Source organism: Centruroides sculpturatus, unplaced genomic scaffold (genome assembly GCF_000671375.1).
Source record: "Centruroides sculpturatus isolate CEXI.00-Female unplaced genomic scaffold, Cexi_2.0 scaffold1385, whole genome shotgun sequence".
In the NCBI taxonomy this organism is placed as follows: domain Eukaryota; kingdom Metazoa; phylum Arthropoda; class Arachnida; order Scorpiones; family Buthidae; genus Centruroides; species Centruroides sculpturatus.
In genome coordinates this window covers 175,781-202,827 of record NW_019385547.1, presented here as the reverse complement: position 1 = coordinate 202,827, position 27,047 = coordinate 175,781, and the positions used below count along the sequence as shown (strand labels likewise).

Here is a 27,047-nt window from a genome sequence, read left to right as displayed (position 1 = left end):
TTACAAATTCTCTTTGTTCACTTTATTAATCATAGGGGAACGTATAATTATTTACATTATCTTACAATTTTCCAATTTAAGAATCATTCCACGACCCTAACAGTTATACAATAATGAGTGCATGCCTAACTGATATTACAACAAACAAAGCAAAAAAATTGCTAGGAGGAGGCAGGCTCCTCAGTGAGAAGTACTGTTTTCGTAGTAGAGTTCCACCTTACGGATCACAAGAAGCTTATCTATGATAGATTGGTATGTTTGCAACCACCTGTGTGTGGAGGCGGAGAGAGGCAGCAGTGGGCCAAATCCGTACAGTTTTTTGATTTGACTAGATGGCCCATGGTTCAATTTGAAAAACATCTATGGCAATATTTTGAATCTTATGTTTGACTGCTATACAAGTATTGGAATTACGGAAGCGAGCAGAGTTTAGTGCCTTCATCTGAAAAACACAAAGCGAAAAAACACTAAATTTCTAAATGGTTAACTTAAGAACTAGTTGTCATGGAGAGAATTAACCTCTCAAAAAGGAAGACGTATTGCATAGGCCTGATGTCCCCAGCTGCCAGGGACGTCTCTGGCACACGTTACCCGCTTGCCAGATGCTTCCTGGAGATTGACTCGTGTTGCTAGTAGGAACCAAAACATTCCGAATTCGGACTTTAAAAAAAAGGCAATTTTGTTCTAGGCTTCTTGTTCCTACGGGTGACTGCATTGGTGTCGAGTTCGAAAATAATTTCTGGCACCAAAATACTGTGACCTGAAGCCGTGCGGTACTTGGACACTTAAATGTGGCTTTTTTGCATACAAATTACAACATGACAATTCCCTGTAACTATTATTATAGATGAAAAACAATAGGTGCTCAGAACTCTACTGTAGAGATCATGGCAAGAAACAGAAGTATGCTAGAAGGCAAAAATTTGAAAATTTGTCCAAGAGTCCAGCTCTTGAATGACAGCTGTCTTGTTTCAGGCATGGCACACTCAACCGATGAAACATCACAATTCTGCTAGTTTAGCCAGAACCCGTCACTCGACAATATATTACACATCTCAAATAAATTAAGTACACGATAGCTTCGGGCTAGCATTTAACAGATTATATATACAAATTACAGTATATTTAAAAGTATTTTGCATATGTGCACAGTCTATATAAAGTCAGTGAAACAAATATACTTGAAGTTGTATCAAAAATTTGTGAGATGCAAAAATTCAAAAGTTTAAATAAATATGAGCAGGACCTTGTTTACAACCGAAGAGTCAAATTTCAAATGGCACAACAAGCAGGTTTTGTACATTTTAGGAAATTGTCAAACTGAGTTAACTATATTACTAGATCCCTCATAATCCAAACAAATATTTCATTTTATTTCTGGGAAACATCTTCACAGCTGTTAACTCAAGTCCATCTAACAATGAACTGTCCCTTTCTTCTCATTTCAGGAACATAAAAGGAAATGATTCCTTTTTATTTGGAATTTCATTGGTATGTTAACTGGCAGTAGGTATAACAGGCACTCCTTCAAACTATAGCTGATTGTGTGTATCAACCAGAAATTTTCTGGACCGCTTGATTAGATAGGAATTTTGAGAGCCTGAATTGAACTTTTTGCTGTTGGATTCCTTTTTGGCAATACTAGGAATTGTGAAGTCCTTTGACACAGAAAGTAGTGACTTTGATAACCTGTCATCCTCTGTATGGGATGAAGTGTCAAAAGAAAAATCCAACAGGCCTTCAGTGTTGGCACGATCTTGAGAGGTAGCAAGTCTGTTGGTGTTAAAATTCCTTTTCCAAACATCACGTTGCAAGGACATACTAGTAGCAGAGCCATCACTATTAACCAAACAATTGGAGTTATATGAGCAGCAGAGCTGTCCATTCTAGAAAATAAAAATTTGTATTTTTGTTTAAAAATTGCTCTAAGTATACATAAAAAGATTTTTAAAAAATTAAAGACAGTGACAAAATAACAATATTAGTTTATGATATGATCAAATTTTTGGAAAAGTGAAAACAAATTTTTAAAATAGAAAATAATCCAGTGTCACTGTATTTAATTTGAATTAAATATAAACATTTCAATATGTATGACAAATTAATTTCCAGAAGCTAACTTTAAAACTTTCTTAAAATATTTTAAATATGACCAATGAGGATAACATTTTCATACAACTAGAGGCAATATTAAAATTTGAAAATAAACCATTATGAAAATCAAGAACAGACCATCACATCTAAACAGGCAGATCTTAATGATTTAGTTAGATAAAATTTTACATATTAGATACTTTAGAAATTTTGAAATACTTCAATAAATGATATCTGAATCTCAATCACTTCCCTGATTTCTAGTGTTAGGGTATCAGTCCAAACTAAGGTAATTTAAAAAGTCTTACTATTTAAAGATTAATATATTCAAGTTATTTTATTAAATGTATAAAAACAGCTTATGCTTAATTTACAGTTGAACTATATATCTGTTTACGAATAAAAATTAAAATACACACTTAACTATAGTGTATGTAGACAATATTGTATTTTATACAGAAATTACTATATGTTTATTTAAAATAACATTTGAAAAAAGAACTAAAATTACATTTAACCCTCTTAAAACAGGATTTATTACAAATTTTTAATCTTAATATGGACATAGGTATGAAACACAAGTATATGCATTTTTTACTTTGAGATATAAAATTCTAATTCTAAAATGAATTCATTATACTGTATCCATTTTGTTTTAAAATTTTAAATAATGAAATCAATGTTTTGCTTTTATTTAAAGATTAATTATTGTTACAAAAATGTTGGCTAAACTATGTATGGTATATACATGTAAAGTATGGTTAAACTATCAATAACTAAAACAGCTTCCTTTTATGTAATCTACATTCTATATAAAAATAATTTTTTAAACACCTGAATTTGAGAAGTTGAAAGTTTGACATGTACAGTCAGTTCTGTCTAAAGCAATCGAGCATGATAATAAAATACTCTAAAGGTTCAACTCTTAGTTAACCTGCAAACACTAAAGAAAAAAAGAAGTCAACAAAAATTGAAGTTTTCTTAGACAAACTGTTTTACAGCAAATCAGGGAAGCAACCAATTCATATTTCAAATGAATAACTTAAAATTTAGATGTATTTTTCCAAAATGTATTAAAATCAGTTTATAATTTGAGAAATGGTAAAATTTAATTTAAATGTGCACATTTATAACTTCCAATAAATAAATAATCCTGTTATTATAGTTTAGAAGCATACTGGTATAATGCATAAACAGTATGTTATATAAAGGTTAATTTAGAATAATGGCAGTTTATCTAGATTTAACATTACAGCTAAAATTTATAAATGAAATTAATGCCATTTTATTAAAATTGTCATTAAAAATAATACTAATTAAAAGCAAAACTTTAAATTTGAATAAACGGAAAAATCTTATCCTGTATAACAAAATATTGCAGTACAAATTAGCAGTATCCTAACAGTCAAAACATAATGAAATGTTTATGATTGCTTTATTTAAATTTATTTTAATTAAGCTAAGCAAGAATTGCACAAAGAAAATACAAATTAAGTGAAAAAGCATACTAAAATTTTAAAAAGTGAATTAAAAAAGAATTTTAGTTTGTTACTTAATTTAAGCAATAAGGGGAAAAAAAGATTAAAAATCCATGCATAAGAAAATGATGCAATAGCAGTAGAAGTGTGTGCAGCTATGCAGATGTGTTAAATTCAACAAAATGGCTTTACCGATGGGAACTATAACCCGTATTGCTCACCGAGTGTTCACAGTGTGGAACCTGTAAGAGGAGTATTATGTAGACAGAACAACAACAGGATAGTTAAAAGTTAACCAATATTAATATTAATGTGGAAAACAAAAAAAGGTGGTTCTTCTTCTGATTATTAGTCAATTAGACTTACTTCATCATTAATAAAAAATTTTAAAATTAAATACTTCTCTTATTAGTAACATGGTTATTTTGTTAGTTGAACAGAAGAAGAATTACCAACAGATTTTCACTTTCATTCCACATTGTTAGTACCAAATCAAACTTGCACCAAAACAAGCAAAGGCTGCATTGCTGCACAGCACATCATGGAGTAGATTTGAATGCACATTTCAATGTTCATTTCATTCAAAATTAATCATCCTTCCTAAGTAATTAACAAAATCACCTGGAGGATTTGAAAAAATTTTTTAAAATCAGAACAAAATGACAAGTTTAAAAACAATTAGAAATATTTTAATTTTTGGTGCAAATTTGTTAGAAATTGACTAAAGGGGAAGTTATAAATAACCTGTACACATTTTTTTCTTCTTTTCTTAATGCATTCTTAAATTATGTTCACTAATAATAAGTTTAATCTAGAATTTTTCAAGTGTGTTTTAAAGTAAATCCACATAAGTATAAATAATTGAAATGCACTTGTATTAATTAAGACTTAAAAACTTAATTATTACTACATGCAAAATCTGAAGATTTAAGTCACTATTCAGTTCCAAACGAATTGCTGTATTTGTAAAATGTATCTGATTCGCTTTTTTAAAAAGAGTAGGCACTTTTAATTTTCTGAATAAAGAAAAAATCTCAAAAATTACATGATTTTTTTTTTATTATTTTAAAAATTTGTCAAATTTGTTTATATAATGCAAATGATTCTTTTAGAAAACTAGAATTAATTATATTGACTGTCCATTTTAATAAAATTTATATTTGTGATTTTCTTTATATTATTCGTTTCAAATCTTGTAAAAAAATCTTTGAATATGAAGTGCTACTGTATATTGTTTCCAAACATTTCCAGTTTAGTGGAATAAATTTTTGGTGGTATTTTTTATTGAAGGATATTTTATTTATCTTTTGGTGTTATGAACTTAATGCAAAAGAAAAGATAGATTTCTTTACATTTAAAAAGCTCATTGTACTAAAAGATCCAGTTCTTAATACTTAAAAAGTCACTTCCAATTTAGACTACAAAAATAATGTGTACGGGTTTCTATATTTAAAATGATTAACTTGCTTGTTAATCATTTTTTAAATTGAAAAAAAAATGTTCATTCAATAATAGAAATTGCAATATCTTACTTGACATTTGCAGGAAGCACACTGATCATGAGTAGCTGGTACAACTTCTCCTGAATTGTAAGTATGATCATGATACATACAACCAATACTCAGTGACAGATTATTACCATAAACTATTTGTGAGCAGGTCTGTTCTTCACAATGAATACAACAATCACCTGGTCGGTATGTAGGTTCATTACAAGAAACAGGAGGGCATTCCATTTCCCAGCAATCAATCTCACCATTCTATTGAAATGGAAAATTTAAAAACTTAGTAATAATTCTACTGCAACATGTCAGACCTAAAAGTTTAAAAATTTCATGGTTAAAATTACCAGACATTCACATGTTTGGCACTGATAAATCCATTTTTCTCCATTCTGTAATATTTTTGAAGATTCTTGATGTTTACAAGTCCTATTTTTATAACAATGTGGACAGCAAGAAGTATCCACATTGCCACTGCTACAGTCACAAGATCTTTCACAATGCACAACACCATTGACACAGTTACAATGATGACAAAGATTTGTTGGTGATATCCATTTCTCCCCATTATATTTTTCTTCTTCATAATATAGGCAATCTGTAATATAAAGTAAATTTTATACAGTGCACTTTAAACTAAATCTTAAATGTCAATAATAAAAACCTACTAAGAGAACAAGTTGTTGTATTTTGGCATTTACAACTAAAGCTGCCTTCTTCATTAACACAGGTTGCAGATGGATGACAAGTGTGAATACCTAATTCACATTCATTAATATCTAAAAAAAGTAAAAACAAAGTTTATAGAAAACTTAGCATATTTCTGTAATAGATAAAATTTATCTATTTCATTTTTATAATTAATTAGATAAATTTTCAAATATATTTAGTAGTTTTATATGCAAATTATTAAAGAACATTTACTGACAAACAAACTGCCAATTTGAAAATTTTAGTGTAGCTTTTTTGATGCATTCAGTAGATTTTAAAGTTTAATATAAATAATTGTTGAAACAAAATCACATTTTACAAATTTGTGATACTTAGAAATAAGTGGAACTAAAAAATATTTCAAAGTATTTCATTTTTTTTTAAATGAATTATTAAATAATATTAATATTTAGAAAAAAGTCTTTTGAGTTTATCATAAGAAACAGACTTAAAAATGCTTTAATATATATGTCTCCTATATCTTTAACTGCACTTACTGCAATACATCTAAAATTAATAGAATTGTTCTGGCAAAAGAATTTTCAGTTTGAAATTAAAATTTTTTGTTCAAGCCTGAAGGTCAGTAAAGCTGACCAAAAACATTTGGTATTTAGCAAAATAAGCTGCATTTTAAAGGTTTATTGGAGCATTTTTGATGTATTGCTTTAATATATTCCAGTTATACTCCAAACTTATGTGATAGGTGGGACCGAGCAATAACCACGTAAGTCGGGGTATAATTTAGCAATTTGTGTAAAATCCAAGTTTGATGTATGTAAGCTAATAAATGTTCTCGTTAATCTTATCTCGTCTTTTGATTCGTTCACAGTTACAAGAAATCACCACAGAGTCTCTCGAGTCTCCATAGATATAACAAACAGAAATAAATAACAAAATAAATTGTAGCTATGTGTCAATTCCGCGCGACACATCCGAACATGTAAGCAAGCTGAACAATAGTGTGGGGGAAGTGAGTAATCAAGAGTTGCATGGCACTCAAACAAAAGACGAATCGGCAAGATTTGAAAATCGCATAACTTCGGGTTTGCGTAAGTCGAGGTATTACTGTATTTCAAAAATGCATCACAGAAGACAAGCTCTGATTTAGCAAAGCATTTCGGGACCAAATCATCTGAAGAAAGGTATCTACTAAAATAATTGGCATTCAATGGCAATCTGGCAGTTTTTCAAGTACTCTTTCACAACTTTTGTAAAAAATAAACAGAAATCAAACTAGACAAACAAATAGAAAGAATCTTACGTTGTTAATTATCATGTAAAAAATTGTCCTAATTTGGTAATAGAGCTAAGCATCATTTTATGCTAAATTTAACAGTTAAAAAGTAATGATTAAAAAATAGAGAGAAATTTAGATCTGGACTATAATGGAAATCAAAATTACAACAACTCTAGTATCTAAAATTAACCAATAAATGCTATCCATATTTCAAGCAGCATTTCTAATAAAATTTCTCAACGTGGATCATTTGATTTACTAAGATTTTGAAAGAAAGAATAACAAAGCAAAGTTGAATAATGAAAGAAATTAAGCAAGAGAAGTACTACCAAAATGTTTTTCCACTGAATGTAGGATATCTAAAAAATGGAACTGAATCTTGTTTGACAAGGGCATCCTATAAAAACAAAATATTTAGTACTTATTTTTAGAAATGATCAGTGCTTTGCGCTTTTTATATGAAAACATGAATTTTAACGTCTCCTGAATAGATACTTTAGAAAATAGTGGACAATTTTTGTTTGTTGTCTGCATTAGACAATGGCTACATAATCAGGGCAAGTAACAATCCTATTACTAAGCTAAACTGGAAAGTCTGCTCAACGCAGCTGTCTTCTAAACTAATCTACAAAATCTAGAATTCATTGCTTTCAAAATTATGGAGAACTATTTTTATAAATATTGAAAGAAGATGCTAAGTCTTACAATTAATACAAAAAAGGCTCAAAATGGGAAATGAAAAATTCTGGAAAACAAAATTTTGTTCCAAATTAATATAATACAAAATTCTGTTAAAATATTAAACCTAAGTTTCACTTTAAAAAATTTAAGCTAAATGATAAGTTTTATTAAGAAGAATTTAGAAAAAGCAATTTCTTAAGTATAATATATTTTACTGTAATTTTAAATTTAGAATCTAAAAAGAAATTTGACGTGTTCTTTGGGAAGCAAAAGCACGAAGTTTCTTGGAATAGATCATAATGTACAGTACATATTGACATTAAGAAAAAAAACAGACAAACCATGAACAAGTGAGCTTTTGGTATTTGCATTTTAACTTTTTACTTGAAATCTAAGCTATGGGTGTTTTTTTCCAAAATACAAAAGTAAGTTTTTGTATGTTTTCTCCAGAAAAACAGTTTTATTTAAAGGATAATCAAATTGCTAATCAAATGTGTTTTTCTTAAGCATTAAGAAAAACAAGTTGACTAATAGTACACAGTTGAAGTGAAGATTCATTAATTTATATGTAAAATAAATGTTCAGAACTTTATACTGTTATAATGTTTTGTCTTATACACTTATAAGTTCAAAGTCATGTAAAAACTTCACAATAGTACTTGGACTTCAATTTAAAAAAACCAAACATGCTTTTAATAATTAAAATGACTAGATTTTCTATATAACTCTATACACATTCACAATATCAAAAATTTAATAGAAGTGTTCTGTAGGAATATGAATGAAAATTTAAATGCTCTATTTCAGAAAATCACAGACTACATAAAAATTTTATCATATAAATACCATTAAAAACAAAACTAATGAAATGCCAAGATTTAATTAGTTCTATTATTTTCAGATTACAAATAATATGCATTTTAAATATTAGAATAGTTTTGCTACAATTTATCAACTAAAATTTTTTAATATATTTTAATTTGACCAATTTAAAGAAATATCTGAAATATGTTCTAATGATTTTAGTATAAACTAAAATGGAGAAGGCACCGAGGTCGGCATTACATGTACGTTTATCATTTTATTGTATGTTTTTAGTGATAAAAAATGTACAAATAATGCTGACCTCAGTACCTTCTCCATTTTAGTATACAATATTTGGCATGAAAATCATATTGATCACAAATTTCATAAAACTTCTACCCTTACATAGTCTTCAATTAGATAGGAAGATCCACTAGTTCTGAACATTTCATAAACAAAATGCTACCATTATGATTACAAATTAAAAATGCACACAATGTAAAAATATCCAAGTAAACTAAATTGTATTAAAATCAGTTTTAAAGTTAAATATATAATTGGAATTAATATTTTGAAAATCAAAATTTAAAAAAAAAGTCTTTATTAAACTTTGTTTCCAGAATTTGCAGCAGTTTACATTGTATTTGATATACAAGTAGTATATGACAAAAAAAAATTTTTGGTATGCATAACTGAAAGTTACACACTTAACTATTGTTTCTTTTAAAGCTTTAAAAAATTGTGCCAAAGTTATCTGAATTTCAAACATGTATAATTTGTTTACAATAAAAAGCTGAAGAAGAATCAAATTAACTACATATAAAATCAAACTGAACCAAATTTAATATAAAACAAGTTTCATAGTTTATGACATCAATTGTCTTATTTCATCAGAACGAATTTTTCAATTAATAATTCATATACTATTTGAAGGATAGCTGCATTATAAAATATTTATTGTATTTTATTACAGTGAAAAATGAAAATCTTATGTTGCATGCCAATTTCCAATGTACTATTTTGGACATTTGCCATTTAATTCACTATGACAATAATAGTAGTGATCAGAAAATTTGCCAAAAAGGTTTCACAAAAAATTCATATTTAGAAAAATTTTCTTGATATGACAGATCACACAGTCAAGATCAACAAGTTATACCTTAACCTTCTCTACATGTTCTCATGCAGAAGGAAAAAAAAATTGCTACTAAATTTTTAAAAATTCCAATAAATCCTTGACTTTATACATAGCTGCAAAGCAGCTGATAATATTATGCTCATTGTAAAAATATCTAACTGAATATTTAATTTAAAATTTATGATTTTACAATATAAGCTTGCAAAGCCATATATTTAAACATCTTACGGTAGAAATTTTGATAATGTGGAAAGATATCTTCATAATACGTTTTCAAATCATCTTAAAGCATTATTAAAAAAAACAGCTCCAAGAATAATTTCAGAATTTAAAAAAAAATTTTAATTCACTTGTCAATAAAATTAAATTTTTTCCTCCAATATTTGATGTTAAATATAAGATTAGTGTTTAGTGTCAAATTTTCCATTTATAAAAGGTGGGAATTATTTTTACACATACATGAATGAAATGGTTCTAAATGGAAAAAACAAAGCAATTTGGATAATTAAACACTGCAAGAGCAGTTGATAAAATATTTTTCAATGTATTAAACATGAGATGTGTATATTTTTTAATGCTTAGAGAGAAAACAACCCACACATTAAACCATTTATTTTCGTAAAATATTTTAATAGCTATTTTAAACTAAACTAAAAATTAATTCATGGCTTTCATTTTATCAAGGGAGAAATTTAAAATATGCAAGCAGCAGTATCAGAATCTCTTAACAGAATCTGAAAACAAACAGAATTTCTAAATTAACCTGTCAGGCAACACTGCACAAATTACTGTATTGACATAAGTATTTAAATATTTGACAGACCTATAATTTTAAAACCAAAAATTCTTAATTAAAAAAGATCATTTGCAATTGCAGTTCAGGAAAACAATGGCTTACAATAACCTTCATTAAAATGGCAATCCAAACAGTTTTCAGGAAGCTGCACCTTTTTGATGAACTTTTATATTTAATTATCTGAAGTTTTGAAGAATCCAAATGAATAAAATGTATTATTACTAGCTAGCCAACAATCATTATGTTGTAACTGATCTGTTGTAAGTTGATCTGAGTGTCAAGTCAAAAGGTGGAAATTACTACATACTTTTTGAATGTCAGAGCTCTTGTGTAGTCGTCACCCCAGTTAGTTATATCTGAGAGTGAATAAAGTTAATTGTTAATTAACTACATGTTTTTATGTGAAACAGTCAATAAATCAATATAAAATTGGCAACGAGGACTAAGATACAGACTTACCAGCAGAAATTACAATTTGAGATCAAAAGCAAGAAATGTCGATCCCAGGAACATCAACCAGTGGAGTTTGTTTCGAAATGGACAGCCAATAGAAAACCTACAAGGACCGCTTTAATTTTTGCTTGAAGGCAAACCAGATTGAAAATGACCAAGATAAGTGTGCTTTATTTTTTACTGTGTGCGGTGAAACCCTATATGAACTTGTAGTAACACTCCTAGCTCCAAAAGAAATGACACAAGTTAACTTCAATGAAGTTCTTAATGCTCTTGATAGCCATTTTAACCTGAAACCTAGTGAAACTGTCAAATCGTCGAATCGTTCAAATTTAACCAGAGGTCACAAAAAACAAGAGAGCGTATCAACGACTATGTCGTGGAACTATGGAAAATTGCAATGAATTGCAACTTCGGCACCTCACTAGAGCATATGTTAAGAGATAGGCTAGTGGCTGGTTTAAGGGATAAAGGAATACAACACGTGTCATTGGCAAAAACGGACACTACTTATAAGGCCATTTTAGATGCAACATTGGCAGAATCTAAAGATATTAGCCAACTTGGGTCAGACGGAAACAACACCCAAGTGTATAACTTAGAGGTGAACTACAAGAGAAAGAATGAGTCTGCTATATTACGCTGTTTTCGGTGCACTGGAAGTAATAACCCAAATAATTGCAGATTTGCTCAAGTAATCTGTAAATTCTGCAGAGGGACACATAGAAAAAGCATGTATCACGAAACAAGAGTGGACGGAGAAAAATTCCAAACCAGGGAAGAAACCAAATTGGGACACAATGGAAAGAGGTATCCAGCCAGAGAGCCAAAGTACACAGAATTGAAGAACATAAAAATTTGACATCGAATCAGATAGAGGAATATACATCTCTATTCAAAATACATGGAAGTAGGATACCACCCTTAAAAATCTTAATATTGAAAATATACCAGTCATGATGGAAATTGATTCAGGGGCTGGGTACACTGTAGTGAGCAAATGGACGTTAAAAGAAATTAAAATCCAGCGAGATAAGTTAGAACCGGGAGAAGTCAAATTACAGACATGGGCGGATCAGAATCTGGGAGGTAGTGGTCACTACAAATGGTGAGTGTACAATTTAAAGGAAGAGTTATGAATCTGCCATTGTTAGTGATTAAAGGAAATGGACCAGGACTTGTTGGAAGAAATTGGTTTGAACCATTAGGAATCAGAATAGAGGGACTATATCACCAACATGATGCAGATGATCTGATACAAAAATTCCAGCATTTATTCAATAATTCAGAAATGGGTCTATTTAGAGGTGAGGTAGTCAGTTTAGCGATAAATAAAGAAGCTAAGCTTATTTTTATGTGGGCAAGACAGGTTCCTTTTGCATTGAGAACAAAGGTAGAACAAGAGTTGAATCGACTTCATCAGTTACGAAAATAGAACCAGTTAGAACTTCTAAGTGGGCCACTCCTGTGGTACCCGTTGCAAAACCAGATGGAAGTGTACATTTATGTGGAGATTTATTGCCTCTGTTTATGGTGCAGCAGTAAAGTAGATGTATACCCATTGCCTGCCATTAACAATATACTTGCTTCCTTATTTCATTATCTGGTGGAAAGGTATTTGCAAAGCTGGATTTCAAGGAAGCATACTTCCAATTTCCTGTGGACCAGAAGTCATCCGAGATACTGACTATCAACACATGCAAGGGTTTATATAGACATGAAAAGACTACCATTTGGAGTGTGAGTAGTTGTCCAGCTATTTGCCAGAGAGATGGAAAAGATCCTAGGAGGTATTCCAGGGACAACTGATGATAGATAATATACTTGTCATGGGACTCAATGAAGAAGCCCTACATCAAAAGTTGAAAATTCTTAACTGGATTTCAGAAGCTGGACTAAAACTGAACAATACCAAATGCCTATTTAAGACAAATCAACTTAAATTTTTAGGATAGTTGATAGATGCTCAGGGCATTCAACCCACACCAGATAAAATTGCAGTTATCCAACAGGTTCAGGACCCAAAAAACAAACAAGTGTTACAAGCATTTTTGGGGATTTGTAAACTTCTATGATAGATTTTTGAAAGATAAAGCAACCGAAGCTGAACCATTATATAGACTCCTAGATAAAGACAAACCATAGATCTGGAAAAAGAACACAGCAAAGAATTTGTGAAAATAAAAAAGATGATAACACCAGAAACATTATTAATACATTATGATTTAAATAAACCAGTATTGTTGTCATGTGATACTTCAGCATATGGAGTTGGAGCAATACTTTCATGCACATTACCAAATGGATCAGAAGCTCCTATATACTTTGCATCTAGGACACTCCACCCAGTAGAAAGAAATCATTCACAATTCAAGAGAAGTATTAGCTATAATCTTTGGCATCACAAAATTTCATAATTACCAAGCTGACCAAAATTTTACTATATATACGGATTGTAAGTCAGTTGTGGGCCTTCTGAACCCTGCTAAACCAATTCCTGATTTAATCTCACCCAGAATGATTCGTTGGTGTTTGAAACTAGCAGCATACTCATAGGATTGAACATCATTGGTCAGCAGAGATGACTAATGCTGATGAATTCTCATATACCATACTGTGGAAGAAAAGACCATCTCCAAACCAGGAGAGATATTCCTTATATTTGAACAGCCAGAATTGCCCATCACATCTCAGGAAGTAAGCAGAGACAAACAAAGACTCAGTGTTAAAAAAAGAGTTGAACATGCAATCTTACACGAATGGCCACTTAGTAGTCCAGAAGAACTTGCGCCAATAAAAATAAAAACCATTCAACTATCCAGCATAATTCTTTAATAGCGTAAAAACCGTTTTCAAATGCATTAAGCGTTCATCAAGATTATATGCTGAGAAGGAGAGGTATTCTAACAAAATTACTTTACTTTTCCAAAACTATACTTTTCCAAAAGGCACATTAAAGAAACAAAGGAATGGCTCCAAAAAAACAATGTTGTTCTCATAAAGGCTGATAAATCAAAAAGGTGTTGTACTCATCGAACGGAGCTCATAGAGAAAAGCTGCATGAGTACATCGACAGCACCGAATGTCGTCCTGCCCCGAGTAATTACCTAGAAGCCTTACAACAAAGAGTGAGAAAATTTACCCTAACTCCTTTAGCCAATTATCTGGGTATGAAGACTGCTACTTTACAAGCTCCCAGGACACCAAGAATTTTTGCCTTTGGGAAAACCCATAAACATGGTTCGCAGTTACGCCCTGTAGTAGAAAAATGTAATGCTCCAACCTTCAGAATAGAAAAACGACTTGTTAAATTTATAAAAAGAAAGATGCAGGTTTCACCTTTTTCAATAAAAAACTAGGTGGACTTTATCCTAAAACTGGAAAATATTGCCCTCATGAATGAGGAATGGATGACAGTTTTAGATTATAAGGCATTATACCCATCAATCAAACTGCCTCCATGTTTTTGTGCCTTGAGAAATTTTTTATTTGCTAATGTTAATTAATAATGCTACCAAATACCACATGCAGATTTTAGAATTAGTGGACTTAATTTGTCACACATCTTTCTTTGAATTCGAAAATAAAACTTATCTACAGGGGCAGGGAGTACCGATGGGTAGCCCCCATGTCATCAGCCCTCTGCAAGTTGGTACTCCGTAATCTGGAAAACAGTATCCTCCCTTCCTTACAACAAGATATATTGATATATGCAAGATATGTTGATGATGTCTTTATCTTGTGGAAGGATAATCGCTACATCAAGCATTTTATAGATCTGATAAACAGTAACCCGTATGGTTTAACATTGGAATTGGAGCAACAAGATAGTGGTAGCATTAATTTCTTGGATCTGACTATAACATGCATAAAAGGGGAAGTTTGAACCAATATTTATCGTAAACCGACATCTATCCCCATCATTATCCCTAAGAATTTGGCAGATCCAGAGCATATTAAAATGGTGGTATTTCGATCTTGGATAAGAAGAGCACATACGCATTGCACAAACGTTTGCGATACTGTTAAGGAATTACAACATATATGAAGAACCGCCATACAGCATGGCTATGGAAGAAAATGAATAGAGGCTCTCATTAAGAAAGATGATAATCTTGCAAGTAGGCAAAAGCAAAACCACCAAAAAGAAAAACTGGTCCTTGATTATATACCCTTCCTTAAACCAATTGTCAAGAGTGTTTCCAAAAATAAGAACTTACAAATAGTTTATAGACGTAATCCCACTATATACAGGATATTAAGGAATGATAAGGGGGATTATGAATAACTCCTTAACAGGAATATACTCAATACCGCTAAGAGATCATAGGTTCAACTCTAACTTAGTATATATAGGCGCAACTTTGAGGAATTTGAAAAAAGAATCAATGAACATAAGTTTTCAGTGAACAAAACAGTTGACAGTACGGTCCTTGCCACTTATGCTAAACAACAAGGCATTACTGTCTTCTGGGACCAGGCCTCTATAAAAAGCTACCAGATCTAGACACACAGTAAAATATCTTGAAAAGCTGGAAATCCATAGGGCACAGAAGAGCGCTCAGTGTATCAACTGTAGGGATGCTGACGGGCTTTCGTCCGCTTGGAAATCTTTTTGCGACGAATTGGAATAGATCTAAATAAAAGGCTTAATCAGGATTAGGATGATCCTTGATAAGATATTTATTTTTTTATTATTTATTTATTAAACACAGAAATTTGTATGTATCACTTTTGTTTATAACATGCTTTTAATTTTTTTAATTTTTTGCATAACCATTTATTTGAAATTTGCTTGCAATTTTTCGAATTTCCCATTTTCGAATTAGAGAAATAACTGATGATGAATGCTTAATGCGTTTGAAAACGTTTTTATGTTATTAAAAAATTATGCTGGATAGTTGAATGGTTTTTATTTTTATTGAATTAATTCTCCAGTAAGCAAGTATACAATTTAGAACTTGCTCCTTTCACTAGGCAAAAGCTAAAAAACTTTCAATTCACTGCAGCAGCATTTTATGGGAACAGTAGTTATCTCTAGAACATTGCAACCACAGCTATTACACCTGTTACACTCCACACATGAAGGCATGTCTAGAATGAAAAGAACAGCCAGGAGCTATTTTTGGTAGCCTGAAATAGATACCGTCTCTTCAATTTTGAAGTCTATGTGCAGAAAATGCACAAGAACAGAGGTCAAACCCAACCCCAGTTAAAGACACTCATTGGTCCCCCTCGGGACCAAGTACACATTGATCATGCAGGACCACACTATGGATGTACATATTTTATTCTAGTGGGTGCTTATTCGAAGTGAGTGGAGGTAGAGGTACAAACGCAGTCAACCCAGAAAACTGTGAAACTATTGAGAAGAATATTTAGTACACATGGACAACCAAATACAAAAATTGTATCAGACAATCATCAAAGCTTTAAATCCCAAGAAATGGAAGAATTTATACGAAAAAATGGGATACAGCACATTTACCCCTCCATATCATCCCTCTTCCAACAGACAAGTAGAGAGATAAGTCCAAACTATAAAAGAGGAGAATCGAAAAATTACATCACAGCCAAGAAAAAAGTGAGGTGTTTCTCCCCAGACTTGTTTAGCTTACACACAACACTTAGTAACACTACAGGAAAAACGGCAGCAGAACTACTGATGGGAAGAAGACTACATACCATCTATGATTGATTAAATCCACACCTATATAAGGATAGAAAAGAGGAAACAAGAATAGGAGAATTCCAGATAGGAGACAACATCAATTACCGATGCTATAGAGATGCAAAAAAGTGGAAACCGGGTAAGGTGACAAAGCAGACCAGACCATATATACATACATGATAGCTTCACTAGAAGGAACTATAGAAAGGAGACACATTGATCAACTGATAGCTTGAAGAGAACCACCACTCCAGAACAGGCAACATCCAGCTCCCCAGAATAATCAACATCAGGACAAAGGACCACTGGTTAGGAGAAGCTCTAGAACATGGACACTACCTGCACATCTCTGAGACTTCGTTTTAGAGGGGGAAGATCAAGTTACAACAGATCCGAGTGTCAAGTCAAAGGTGGAAATTCCTACATACTTTGAATGTCTGAGAGAGCTCTTATGTAGTCATCACTCCAGTCAGTTGTATCTGAGAGTGAATAAAGTTAATTATTAATTAACTACATGTTATGTGAACAGTGCCAAAAACAAAAATTGATAAAACATTATATAGTGCAAAATGAACTCATCCATAATGTCATCCATTTTTTGAGGATGTTTCAGTCAAAAATTTGAGCTCTGTCTTGCTTTATTAATTTTTTTTATTGTCTGTTTCAGGAACTTTTTCTGGCAAAGAAGGTTTAGCTAACTGAAATCATTGGGTATCCATAGCTCTTGCCATTAGCAAAATTTTGATGCTAACTTTCTAATAACAATCAGCTGAGAATTATGAAACTATCAAAAAAGAACTCAGCAAATTCAAATAACTACTACCTGGCTTTAAGAGTTTAACCAAATAGTGGTTTGGTACAACCACTACCATTTGGTGCAGAAAATATCTGCATATTTGATTCTTAAAGCCTATCCATAAACCATAACCATGCTTTGGCCGATATTAAATGACAAGCCGTTTCAAACCTTCGTAAACAGACATTACTGAATAATTGTCAAAATCGTATATATATGCTATTTATTTTAAACCAGTATGATGTGTAAAAAGAAAGTATTTCAAAATCATTAATTTTAAACTAACAGACAGCAGATATTAAAGGTGTCAAAGATTGAATTAATTATTAGACAAAGTTTAAATAATTTATTTTCAGTTATTTGAAGACCTTTATTTTCACATTTTATTACTTCTAAAAATCTAAGATTATGTGAAATAAAGTCATTATATAAAACCTCGTTTGTATAAAAAACATTAAAATTGTGTTAATAATTTTTCATAATTACTTTAATGAAACGAATTTTTATAAAGTAATTTAAAAATTCATTTTTCATTTCAAAGTTAGTTTTGCAATTAATTTAAACAATAGCATTTAACTCATGGTTTTATATAGAACATATAGAAGCACATATCTGTTCTGTATATCCATTTAGAAATGGTTAGAAAAGAAAAAATAAAATCAATATACATTTCATTAAATTATAAAAAAAAATGAATACTGCTTTAATTAATGTGCTATTTAATTTATAGGTTTTAGATATTTGATATACAGTTACCTTCACATAATATTCCTGAATTGTTCCTATAACGAGTTTGGAATCCATGTTTACATTCACAGAAGTACCAACCAGGCATATTAACACATCGAGCATTAGCATAACAACTATGAAGACCCAAACTGCATTCATCAATATCTACAAATTAAAAGATGTCTTAACATCATTTTACATATGTTAAAACTTAAATAATTATGCTTACCAATTTCGCAACTATTTCCAGTATAGCCTCTTCTGCATCCACACACACCTGGTGCAATGCAACGACCTCCATTTACACATGTTTGATTACATACAGCTATAAAAATTGTTTAAATTTTTAATTAAAGCAAATGCATCTGCATTGATTTAAATACTATCACTTACGATTGCAAACAAATCCATCCCCTATATATCCTTCCTTACATCGACAAAGATAACTGCCATCAGTGTTGATACAGATTGCATTTTTATCACAATTATGTTCATTGGAACTACATTCATCATGTTCTGAAAAAATAAAAGTTATCAATCCCAAAAACTTGGGTGATAAAGTCAAGTAGCAAGTTTATAGATGACATGTTACACTAAAATATATTGCCATCAAAATGGACAAAAACGGTTATTTAACAATAACTGAACTCTACCATTTAAAAATGACTGTTTTGGAAATAAAGCATATTAACTTCAATTATTTGAGATAAATTTTTACCTTTACAAGTAAAAGTATCCCACTTTTTATAACCTGCCAGACATTCACAGACATAAGAACCTGGAATGTTAACACATGTTGTATTCACTCTGCAGTGATGGCCATAATATCCTCCTTCAGTCTTGCATTCATCAACATCTAAAATTTTAAAAATTTTAGGCATGTTACATTTAAAACATTAAAGGAATGTAGAAAAAGTTCTTTAGGACAAACCATCACAGGTAGTTCCATTTCCTTGATATCCACTATTACATTGACAAATATGTTTTGTTGAAAGATTTATACATGTAGCATTAACATGACATTTATGTCCTTGAGAACAAAAGTCCATTCCTAATGGAAAAATTATTCAAAAACCTTAATTCTTTTCAATATATTATATTAAAACAATTTTTCTATAAATTTGGAATAAAGTTGCTAAAACATTAAGATTTGATTACGAACCACGGCAATATGTACAACATTCATCTGCAGCTTTAAACTGCTCACTTTCTGGACAAGTCAATTCTGGACAAGCAGTCTCTCTTCTACATGTTGTAGTACCATCCTAAGTAATTAGGATTTAGAACATTGTAATGAAATCACATTAAACTTAAAAAAAATATCTAGTAAACAGTACTTACTTCACATGTACAAACTGTGCAATCATCCCGAGGAGTGAATGTTTCTCCATCATCATATTCAATTCCTTCTAGTAAGCAATTTTCTAAAAAAAAGTTTAGTTTAATCTTTAAAACAAACTGATATTTTAAAAAAATTAAAATTTTGAATAATTAATAGTTAATATTCNAGTTAGGAGGCGCGATTTCATGAAGCTACTTTTGAATGCTAATCATTCTTGATCCATTTTAATACTCGTTATACTCTAATCCACTTGTAGTGCTGAGCAAAAGGGGAGTTTTCCCACCAGGTTGTTACCATGACAACAGCGATACACAGACGCTCGGGGGTGTTGAAACAGTGTCTTTTCAATGTTAATGTTTCAGTCAAGAAAACCAGAATTTTCACTGATTTTAGTTTTACCTCACTGATCAGCTAGTTATTGTTATGAAGTTAATGTGATTACCTGACCTTTCTAATTAAAAATGATAATTGTTTCCTAGAAAAGAGAGGTTCTAAATCAATAGTTTAGAATCTTGCTTTCACTTCTTCAAAAAGAAGTTTATCTACACACATTTTCCTACCATCATCAAAATTTAAGCTTAAAAGTTCATTTTCAAATTATTGGAGATTACTGGTAAGCAATTTTCTAAAAAAAAGTTTAGTTTAATCTTTAAAACAAACTGATATTTTAAAAAAATTAAAATTTTGAATAATTAATAGTTAATATTCAGAAATCCTAAGATGTGCAAGTTTAATTTTAGAATCATTCAAAATATTTAAAATTGTATTAGAATTAAAAGTTTACATTTAATTACACAAAAAAACAAATTAAATCTGAATACTCACTACGACAAACTGGACAACATGGATCATCTTCCAAAATTACAGGATTCTTACATTGAGAAGGACCACATTTAATAGGACTGCATTTTAAAACTCCTCGCTAAAAATATTTAATAAGAAAATATAGTCTTAAACTAAGCACTTTTGATTTTAAAGAATAATTCTAGAGCAAAGAACTTCCAGATAGTAATTATATACAAAAATATAGTCTCATCTTTCGGAAAATGAAAGAAGCTAAATTATTTTCGCCAATACCAGAAATCATTTAAATTAAATTTTAATATAGGAAAAAATTAAAAACAAAAAAGTCTTCAACTATGCTTTAATAACATAGTATTACAAATTATGAATATGAAAATGAGAAACTATTAAATAAAAGCAGAATTTAAGGATTAAAAAGTGTTTATATATAAAATAGACATCGAAATAATTTCACACACACACACTAAATTATTTATATATATAGTGTGACTTAACACAGTATTAATTTGATAATGACTATTATGAATTTAAATTATCAATTTTGATAATTTCATTAAAAATTCTGATAACCTTCAATGTTTAATTTTAGTATCATGATAAAATTAAAAAATTTTGTATGGTCAATACTTAAATTTTATCATCTTTCTAAAATAGCAACATAAAAGTTTTCAAAATTACATATTTAATGATTATAATTCAATACTAAGAAAAAACATCTTAGATATCCTTTGATTAATATACATTTATTACTCAACTTTGTTAATGGAGAACAAATATGAGTCACATTTAAGAAAATTTAATCTCAAAAGTAAACCTGTTCATTGTAAATTGATTTAAAATAAAAGTTAAGAATACCACTTTAATATATAAACATTTTTTTATAAATTACCATATACATGACCAGATGCGACTTGCTGTCTTAGACACAGGCTAAAAACTTTAAAAAAGGATTTTCACCTGGAATGTCACTTTCTGATAGCTTAAAATGTTAGTGAAAGCATTTACTGTGCATTGGCTTAAACACAATACAATGAAACAATAAAACTAAAATATTTTACTAAAAGGGTAAAATTAATTAAAACATTATTGCATAAGTTAAGAAATTACACCATGCATATTGGAATAATGATGTTTACATTATGAATGATCAAAGCTATTTATCTGATGTAATTGGTAGAAAATGTTATAAATTAATCTAATGATTTTAAGTAGTGTTTAATGCAAGTTGAGATTTTTTTGAAGTGTTTTTATTACTTAAATAAATCTCTCTCTATGAAGATGACTTTATAATTATAAACATAGAAAAACTTTTGCTTTCTTTTAGTTTCTTGCTGGATATTGGCTAAAATGTGCAGAGTTGTTACTTTTGATGTAAAGTTCATGAAGGTTTTACATGTATGGAAGTTTAGTTTTTTATAAAAAAAATTAATTCCAATAATAACAATATTAAATTATTAAGAAATAAAATAGTTTTTGATCCTCTAAATTAAATGGAAAGTGAAAAATATTTACTTCTTAAAGATATCTAAAAAGTAAGTTGTTCAAACTATCTTATTGCTATTAGCAAAGACCTTTGAAAAAACTGATTTGGGATGATACTAATTACATTTGGGAAAATATATATATTACTTACCACACAATTACATATATCACAATTGTGTTTCCATCTAGCTCCATCTCTATGTATAGATCCATTAACAAAACAGTTCTTTTGGCATTCACATTCCTCTACAGCTGAAATACGTTGTTCGGCTTGAGCTAACTAAGTTAATAATAAAGATATGGATCTCTATAGTTCTTTTACTTTAAAGGTTATTTTAAGAATTTCTGGTTGTATGCTGAATTAAAATTTGCTATTTACCCTTTCAATAAGTTCTTTTAAATGATTTTCTAATCCTTTTACTGAAATTTGAAGTTCTCTGAATTGACCACATGTTGGACACTCTAATAAAAGGAGAAAAAAAAATAAATGTATAATTTATGGTAGTAAGTCAAAATTTCTGAAATTATAGTGGAGTAAATGTCACTATTCCTTAACATTACACTCAAGTATCAAACTAAATATATTTGTAGACTTAAAAATAAAATGTCCTTTTTACATTTATTAAAGAAATTTTCTTAAAATTATTTTGAAATAATTTTAAAATCTAAATAGTTCCTATTTCATTTATTCACTTTGACTAACGATAAATAAGTGAAGCAAAATTCACTTATTCATTCAGCTTTTAATTAGTTTAAAAATTGCCAAAATTTCTTACTTCCAAGTACATCTAACTCAGGTGTTAAGAACTTATTTTAATCAGAAGGCCACATCCTCTTTTCAAAAGGAATTAAGGCCACACAATGTACTGCAGGCATATATACTAAGTACTTAGCACACATGTTCCAATATTATTAGTTCTAGTATTTAATTTAACATTTATTGAAAGAGAATGGAAAAAAAGGTTTTCATAACCAAAAGTTTGTGATAAAATACCTAAATTTAACTTATTTTATCAGGCCATACTAAAAGTAACAAAAAAGCTGTGGGTCTTCACTCCTGCCCCAGTTGTTAAAGATAACAGAAGCAATACAGGATGAATTGTTATAATTGAGAATAATTTATTATAAATTAGACTTATTAAAATTTGTATTAACATATCCTTCTAATTTTTTTTTATTTTGTTGAAACTGAATCTTTAATGTGTTTATTTTACAATGAAATGATGATTTAACATCTCAGACTATCAGCACATCCACTTTATTCAGTACTGTATCCTTTATACATTTGTTTGCCAACTTATCCATTTTCTTTTCATCCACCTGGTATGGGTCTTTGAGGATGTGGATAGTCTTTTCAAATTCTTTAATTTCCTTTTTGTTGAAACAGTGTCTTTTCAATGTTAATGTTTCAGTCAAGAAAACCAGAATTTTCACTGATTTTAGTTTTACCTCACTGATCAGCTAGTTATTGTTATGAAGTTAATGTGATTACCTGACCTTTCTAATTAAAAATGATAATTGTTTCCTAGAAAAGAGAGGTTCTAAATCAATAGTTTAGAATCTTGCTTTCACTTCTTCAAAAAGAAGTTTATCTACACACATTTTCCTACCATCATCAAAATTTAAGCTTAAAAGTTCATTTTCAAATTATTGGAGATTACTGTTCTTACATTTTTAGAATTCAAATGTAAGAACAATACCTTGAGTATCTTCACTTATGCTCAAGATATTGTTTTCTAATAAGCAAAAGCAATTTTTATAAAATTGATTTGAATTTAATTTTTTGAATTCAAAAATATAAAGCAATATTAAAAAATAAAAACGTTCTGTTACTAATCAAGGAGACCATCCTTGAGATAAGTAAAAAAACCCAAACAAGGTAGTTCTAAATAAATTTTTAATATATTTTTTTTTACAGAAATTTGATCTTAAATTGTCATCTTAATGGGACAAGTAATACCTGAAGAAATGAGAAATAAAGGATACCATGAAAAAATGTCCACTAATTGTAATCTTGATGCATTCTAAGAATATTTTATTGTGAGAGACTTACTTTTACTTTGTATTGCTCGCCAAACTTTTCTAAAAAAGTTTATGGAAAATTGTTTCTACTTTTACTTTATTTACAAATCAGATATGGACAATTACTATAAACTTATCAGTGTAAAATGATAATATACTCAAAAAAAACATTACAAAATGAATATTTAGATTTGCTAGTTTCAATTATTTGAGAAATTTGGGAATAACTAGATATTGTTTACATTTTTATTCTTTTGAACAAAGATTTATAAAAAACAATTACTTGCCAGTTGCTAAATTAGAACACTGCAATGTGTATCCATGAGGCCTTCCTATTATTCTAACATCTTGTAAAGATCCCTGAAAAGAATATACATTCATTAAGATATTTTTAGAATAAATTATTAAATTTGCAAAAAGGTCAAATTTACTTTTTAAAATGAAAGTTGAGTAATGAAGTTCATTACACACACACTTGAAATAAGTCAAATCTTAAAAGAAAATAATACTAGGTGCATATCCATAATAATTTAAAAAATGAAGGCACTGAACCATTTTATTTACAAAATTGTGCAAATTATTGCATTCAGCTGTTAAATAGTGTGTGAGTGCAAGTGTTATTACATATATATATATACACACACGTACATACACACACAAATAAAATGTATGTATATATATATGACTATATTTATTTAGGTAGATAGATCTTGCATAAAAATGCTGCAGATTACTAATGCCCATCAAGTTCAACCCTGAATAATAATTAGATATAAGTTTTTGATTTAGTATGATGAGTTTGATGAATGAAAGTACTGTAGAATAAAATTTATGTATTAGAAGAATTTATTTTACAAACAATAAACATGAATATTCACTTTAAAGTTTAATCATTCATTTCAATAAAATTAATCTATGAATTTACTCTATTTTTAGCAAAACAAAAATTTAAAAATTTTCTAAATATGCAATATGATTATTTTATGGCCAGTAGCCAAGTAATATACTTTGCAGGTATAATATGGCCAATTGCCAACTTACTAATATTCTCAGAATATAGTTAATAGTTAACATATTATATTACATATTAAAATATGAAGTTCAAATTAAAATTTCATATTTTTAAAGCTGCTTATATAGTGTAAGACTCAATAGTTTTATAGCATATTGCTAATTTTACATAAAACTTAAAAAAGATATTATTTATGCTATTTAAAATTTCATGAAATCAAACAATCAGATAAATTCATTTATACTTTTAAAAATAAAATTTGTTGAGTGATCTATGAAATGCTACAATGTACATATCTAAAAGTAGAGATGATGATAATGATTTATTCTAGGTTGCAAGAAAATATATTCTGTTTATAAAATAAAATTTTTCTAGTGTTGACTGTATTGAAAGAAGAAACTATCAGTGCACAAAAAAAAAAAAGTCATTTATTTGAATGTTGAATAAAATTGTGTAAATACATCTTAAGTACATTTTCAGAAAAATTTCTAAAAAAATTGGTAATACACATGTATTTTGAACTGCATATGCAATTTTTTTTTAAATCTCTTACCTTGAAAAAGAAGTGCTTGGTATTTCTTTGTCCCAGCCATAAAGTGATATTCCTATTGGTAAAACTCCTATCAATGTCATTAATAACTCTTTTATAAATAAGACTGCAGTCCACATAAATGGCAACATTATTTCCACTAACAGTTACTGAAAGTTTATGCCAATTATTATCAGCTAAGTGATAAGGAAATGTTTCCATGTGGCTCAGGTTGTTATGGTAATATTGCAATCTAATTTCATTTTTTCTTCCACTGCTTTGCAATTCTAAAAACCTGGAAAAATTAAAATATTGTCTCTTTCATAAGTAAAATATATGAAAATCTTCATTTAAATGAAAAATTAAGTGTACTTGTTAACTACTACGATTAAATAAATTAGTTAAGCAAAACAATGTTATTCCAAGAAAAACAAAAATATATATATTTTTAAAGCACACGTTAAATTATTTACATGTAAAATTTGTTGAAGATTTATATATTTTTATACGTTGCATTTATTTGAAATGCATTTTTCAAAATTTATATTCAGCNTTCTGTTCCTAAACTTTAACAAAGCGAGCAGTACAATGCTGGCTAACTCGGTATGCATTCCCTCCGCATGTTAGAGGAGTAATGTGTAGTTAATGAGGCGAATGATCCCTTGAACTACGAAAGAGCAGCCGCTTCATCATTAAAAAATGCGGTTCTATTAATTCAGTTTAACATAAGCTTTCTCAATAGTTACTGCTCACCTGGTTGGGGTTTAGAGAATGTTAAAAGCATTTTTATTTTTGTCCCGCTATTCAAAAGTAATGGATCGAGCAACGAAGCGAATTAAAAAAAATTACACGCGACGTGTATTGGAAAAGACTAGCAATGCCAGCTTTACATAGGAATTTACTTTTGAGTATATGCTCCACTGCACGCAGTTGCAACCGAAAATATAATAAAGAAAAGAGTCGAGATTCTACCTGGTTGCATCAATGGCTGTGACAAGTCAACTCCTGACCTATACTGCACCAGCGATAGCAATAACGTCGTATTATTAAAGCGCTTCTGAGGAATTTCTCAGATTAAAGTACAGAGATAGAAGTACAAAGAAAAAAATCCGAGCAATAAATCTTGGTAAAATATATAAAAATCCAATTCATAAAAAGATGATACCGAAGTTAAATGCGATTTATTCGCCATCAATCACAGATATAATAATATATTTGGGCAAATAAAAACATTGAAAGCTATCCGAATTGTGGAAAGAATTTCGAAAGCAATATTGACAATTTAGTCTGTAGTTATAATTTCGAGTTCTTTTCATATTTCTTGTGGCAGATGTGGAGTAGGAACAGCTAAATGCTTTCGTGCAACACGTGACTGAAATCGAAAGTTTGCTATCGTTGGTAGAAATAAATCGCGTGTCAATGGGGCATTAAGTTAAGCTAACTATGAACGATTTAGTCATTATAAAAAAATGATTCCAGTAATCGGAGAACTGATTTGAAAATAAACAATATTCAGAGATCCCAGTTATTATAATTGCAGGTATGACATTAGTAAATCACACGTGTTATAGGGTGATAAGGTAAAAAGAGAAATTACAAGCCTCGAGTGTTAAGATTCAATTTGGGAATTGTTACCCGCCTTTCGAGGAAGCTAAAAACCCAAAACAATTTCTCAGGCAAAGAACGTCTTGAAACTTTTTCGGAAGTAGTGAGCTTGGAAGAGATCAACAAGCGAACGGTCCATAAAAAGGGATCAATTGTACTCG

General features: G+C 29.7%; 1 protein-coding gene and 1 pseudogene across 3 annotated transcripts in view; one reads left to right on the top strand and one right to left on the bottom strand.

The window, feature by feature from the left end:
* Positions 1-27,047, bottom strand: part of LOC111639994 (protein kinase C-binding protein NELL1-like) — a 45,943-nt gene continuing 18,896 nt past the window's right edge. For 2 of the 3 annotated variants that reach the window (XM_023385987.1, XM_023385989.1), the window contains 17 exons: positions 25,306-25,576; positions 24,028-24,100; positions 22,098-22,180; positions 21,870-21,998; positions 20,258-20,354; positions 19,432-19,514; positions 19,253-19,355; positions 19,022-19,141; positions 18,809-18,946; positions 18,484-18,606; positions 18,320-18,415; positions 18,118-18,255; positions 5,743-5,853; positions 5,422-5,672; positions 5,105-5,332; positions 3,765-3,814; positions 1-1,886 (listed from right to left, as the gene is read on the bottom strand). In XM_023385987.1, coding sequence (XP_023241755.1) covers positions 1,580-1,886; positions 3,765-3,814; positions 5,105-5,332; positions 5,422-5,672; positions 5,743-5,853; positions 18,118-18,255; positions 18,320-18,415; positions 18,484-18,606; positions 18,809-18,946; positions 19,022-19,141; positions 19,253-19,355; positions 19,432-19,514; positions 20,258-20,354; positions 21,870-21,998; positions 22,098-22,180; positions 24,028-24,100; positions 25,306-25,576 — 2,401 coding nt within the window. In that variant the 3' untranslated portion in view covers positions 1-1,579. The remainder of the gene's footprint in view (positions 1,887-3,764; positions 3,815-5,104; positions 5,333-5,421; positions 5,673-5,742; positions 5,854-18,117; positions 18,256-18,319; positions 18,416-18,483; positions 18,607-18,808; positions 18,947-19,021; positions 19,142-19,252; positions 19,356-19,431; positions 19,515-20,257; positions 20,355-21,869; positions 21,999-22,097; positions 22,181-24,027; positions 24,101-25,305; positions 25,577-27,047) is intronic. The other variant, XM_023385988.1, reaches the window with a different exon arrangement.
* Positions 11,767-12,891, top strand: LOC111639995 (annotated as a pseudogene).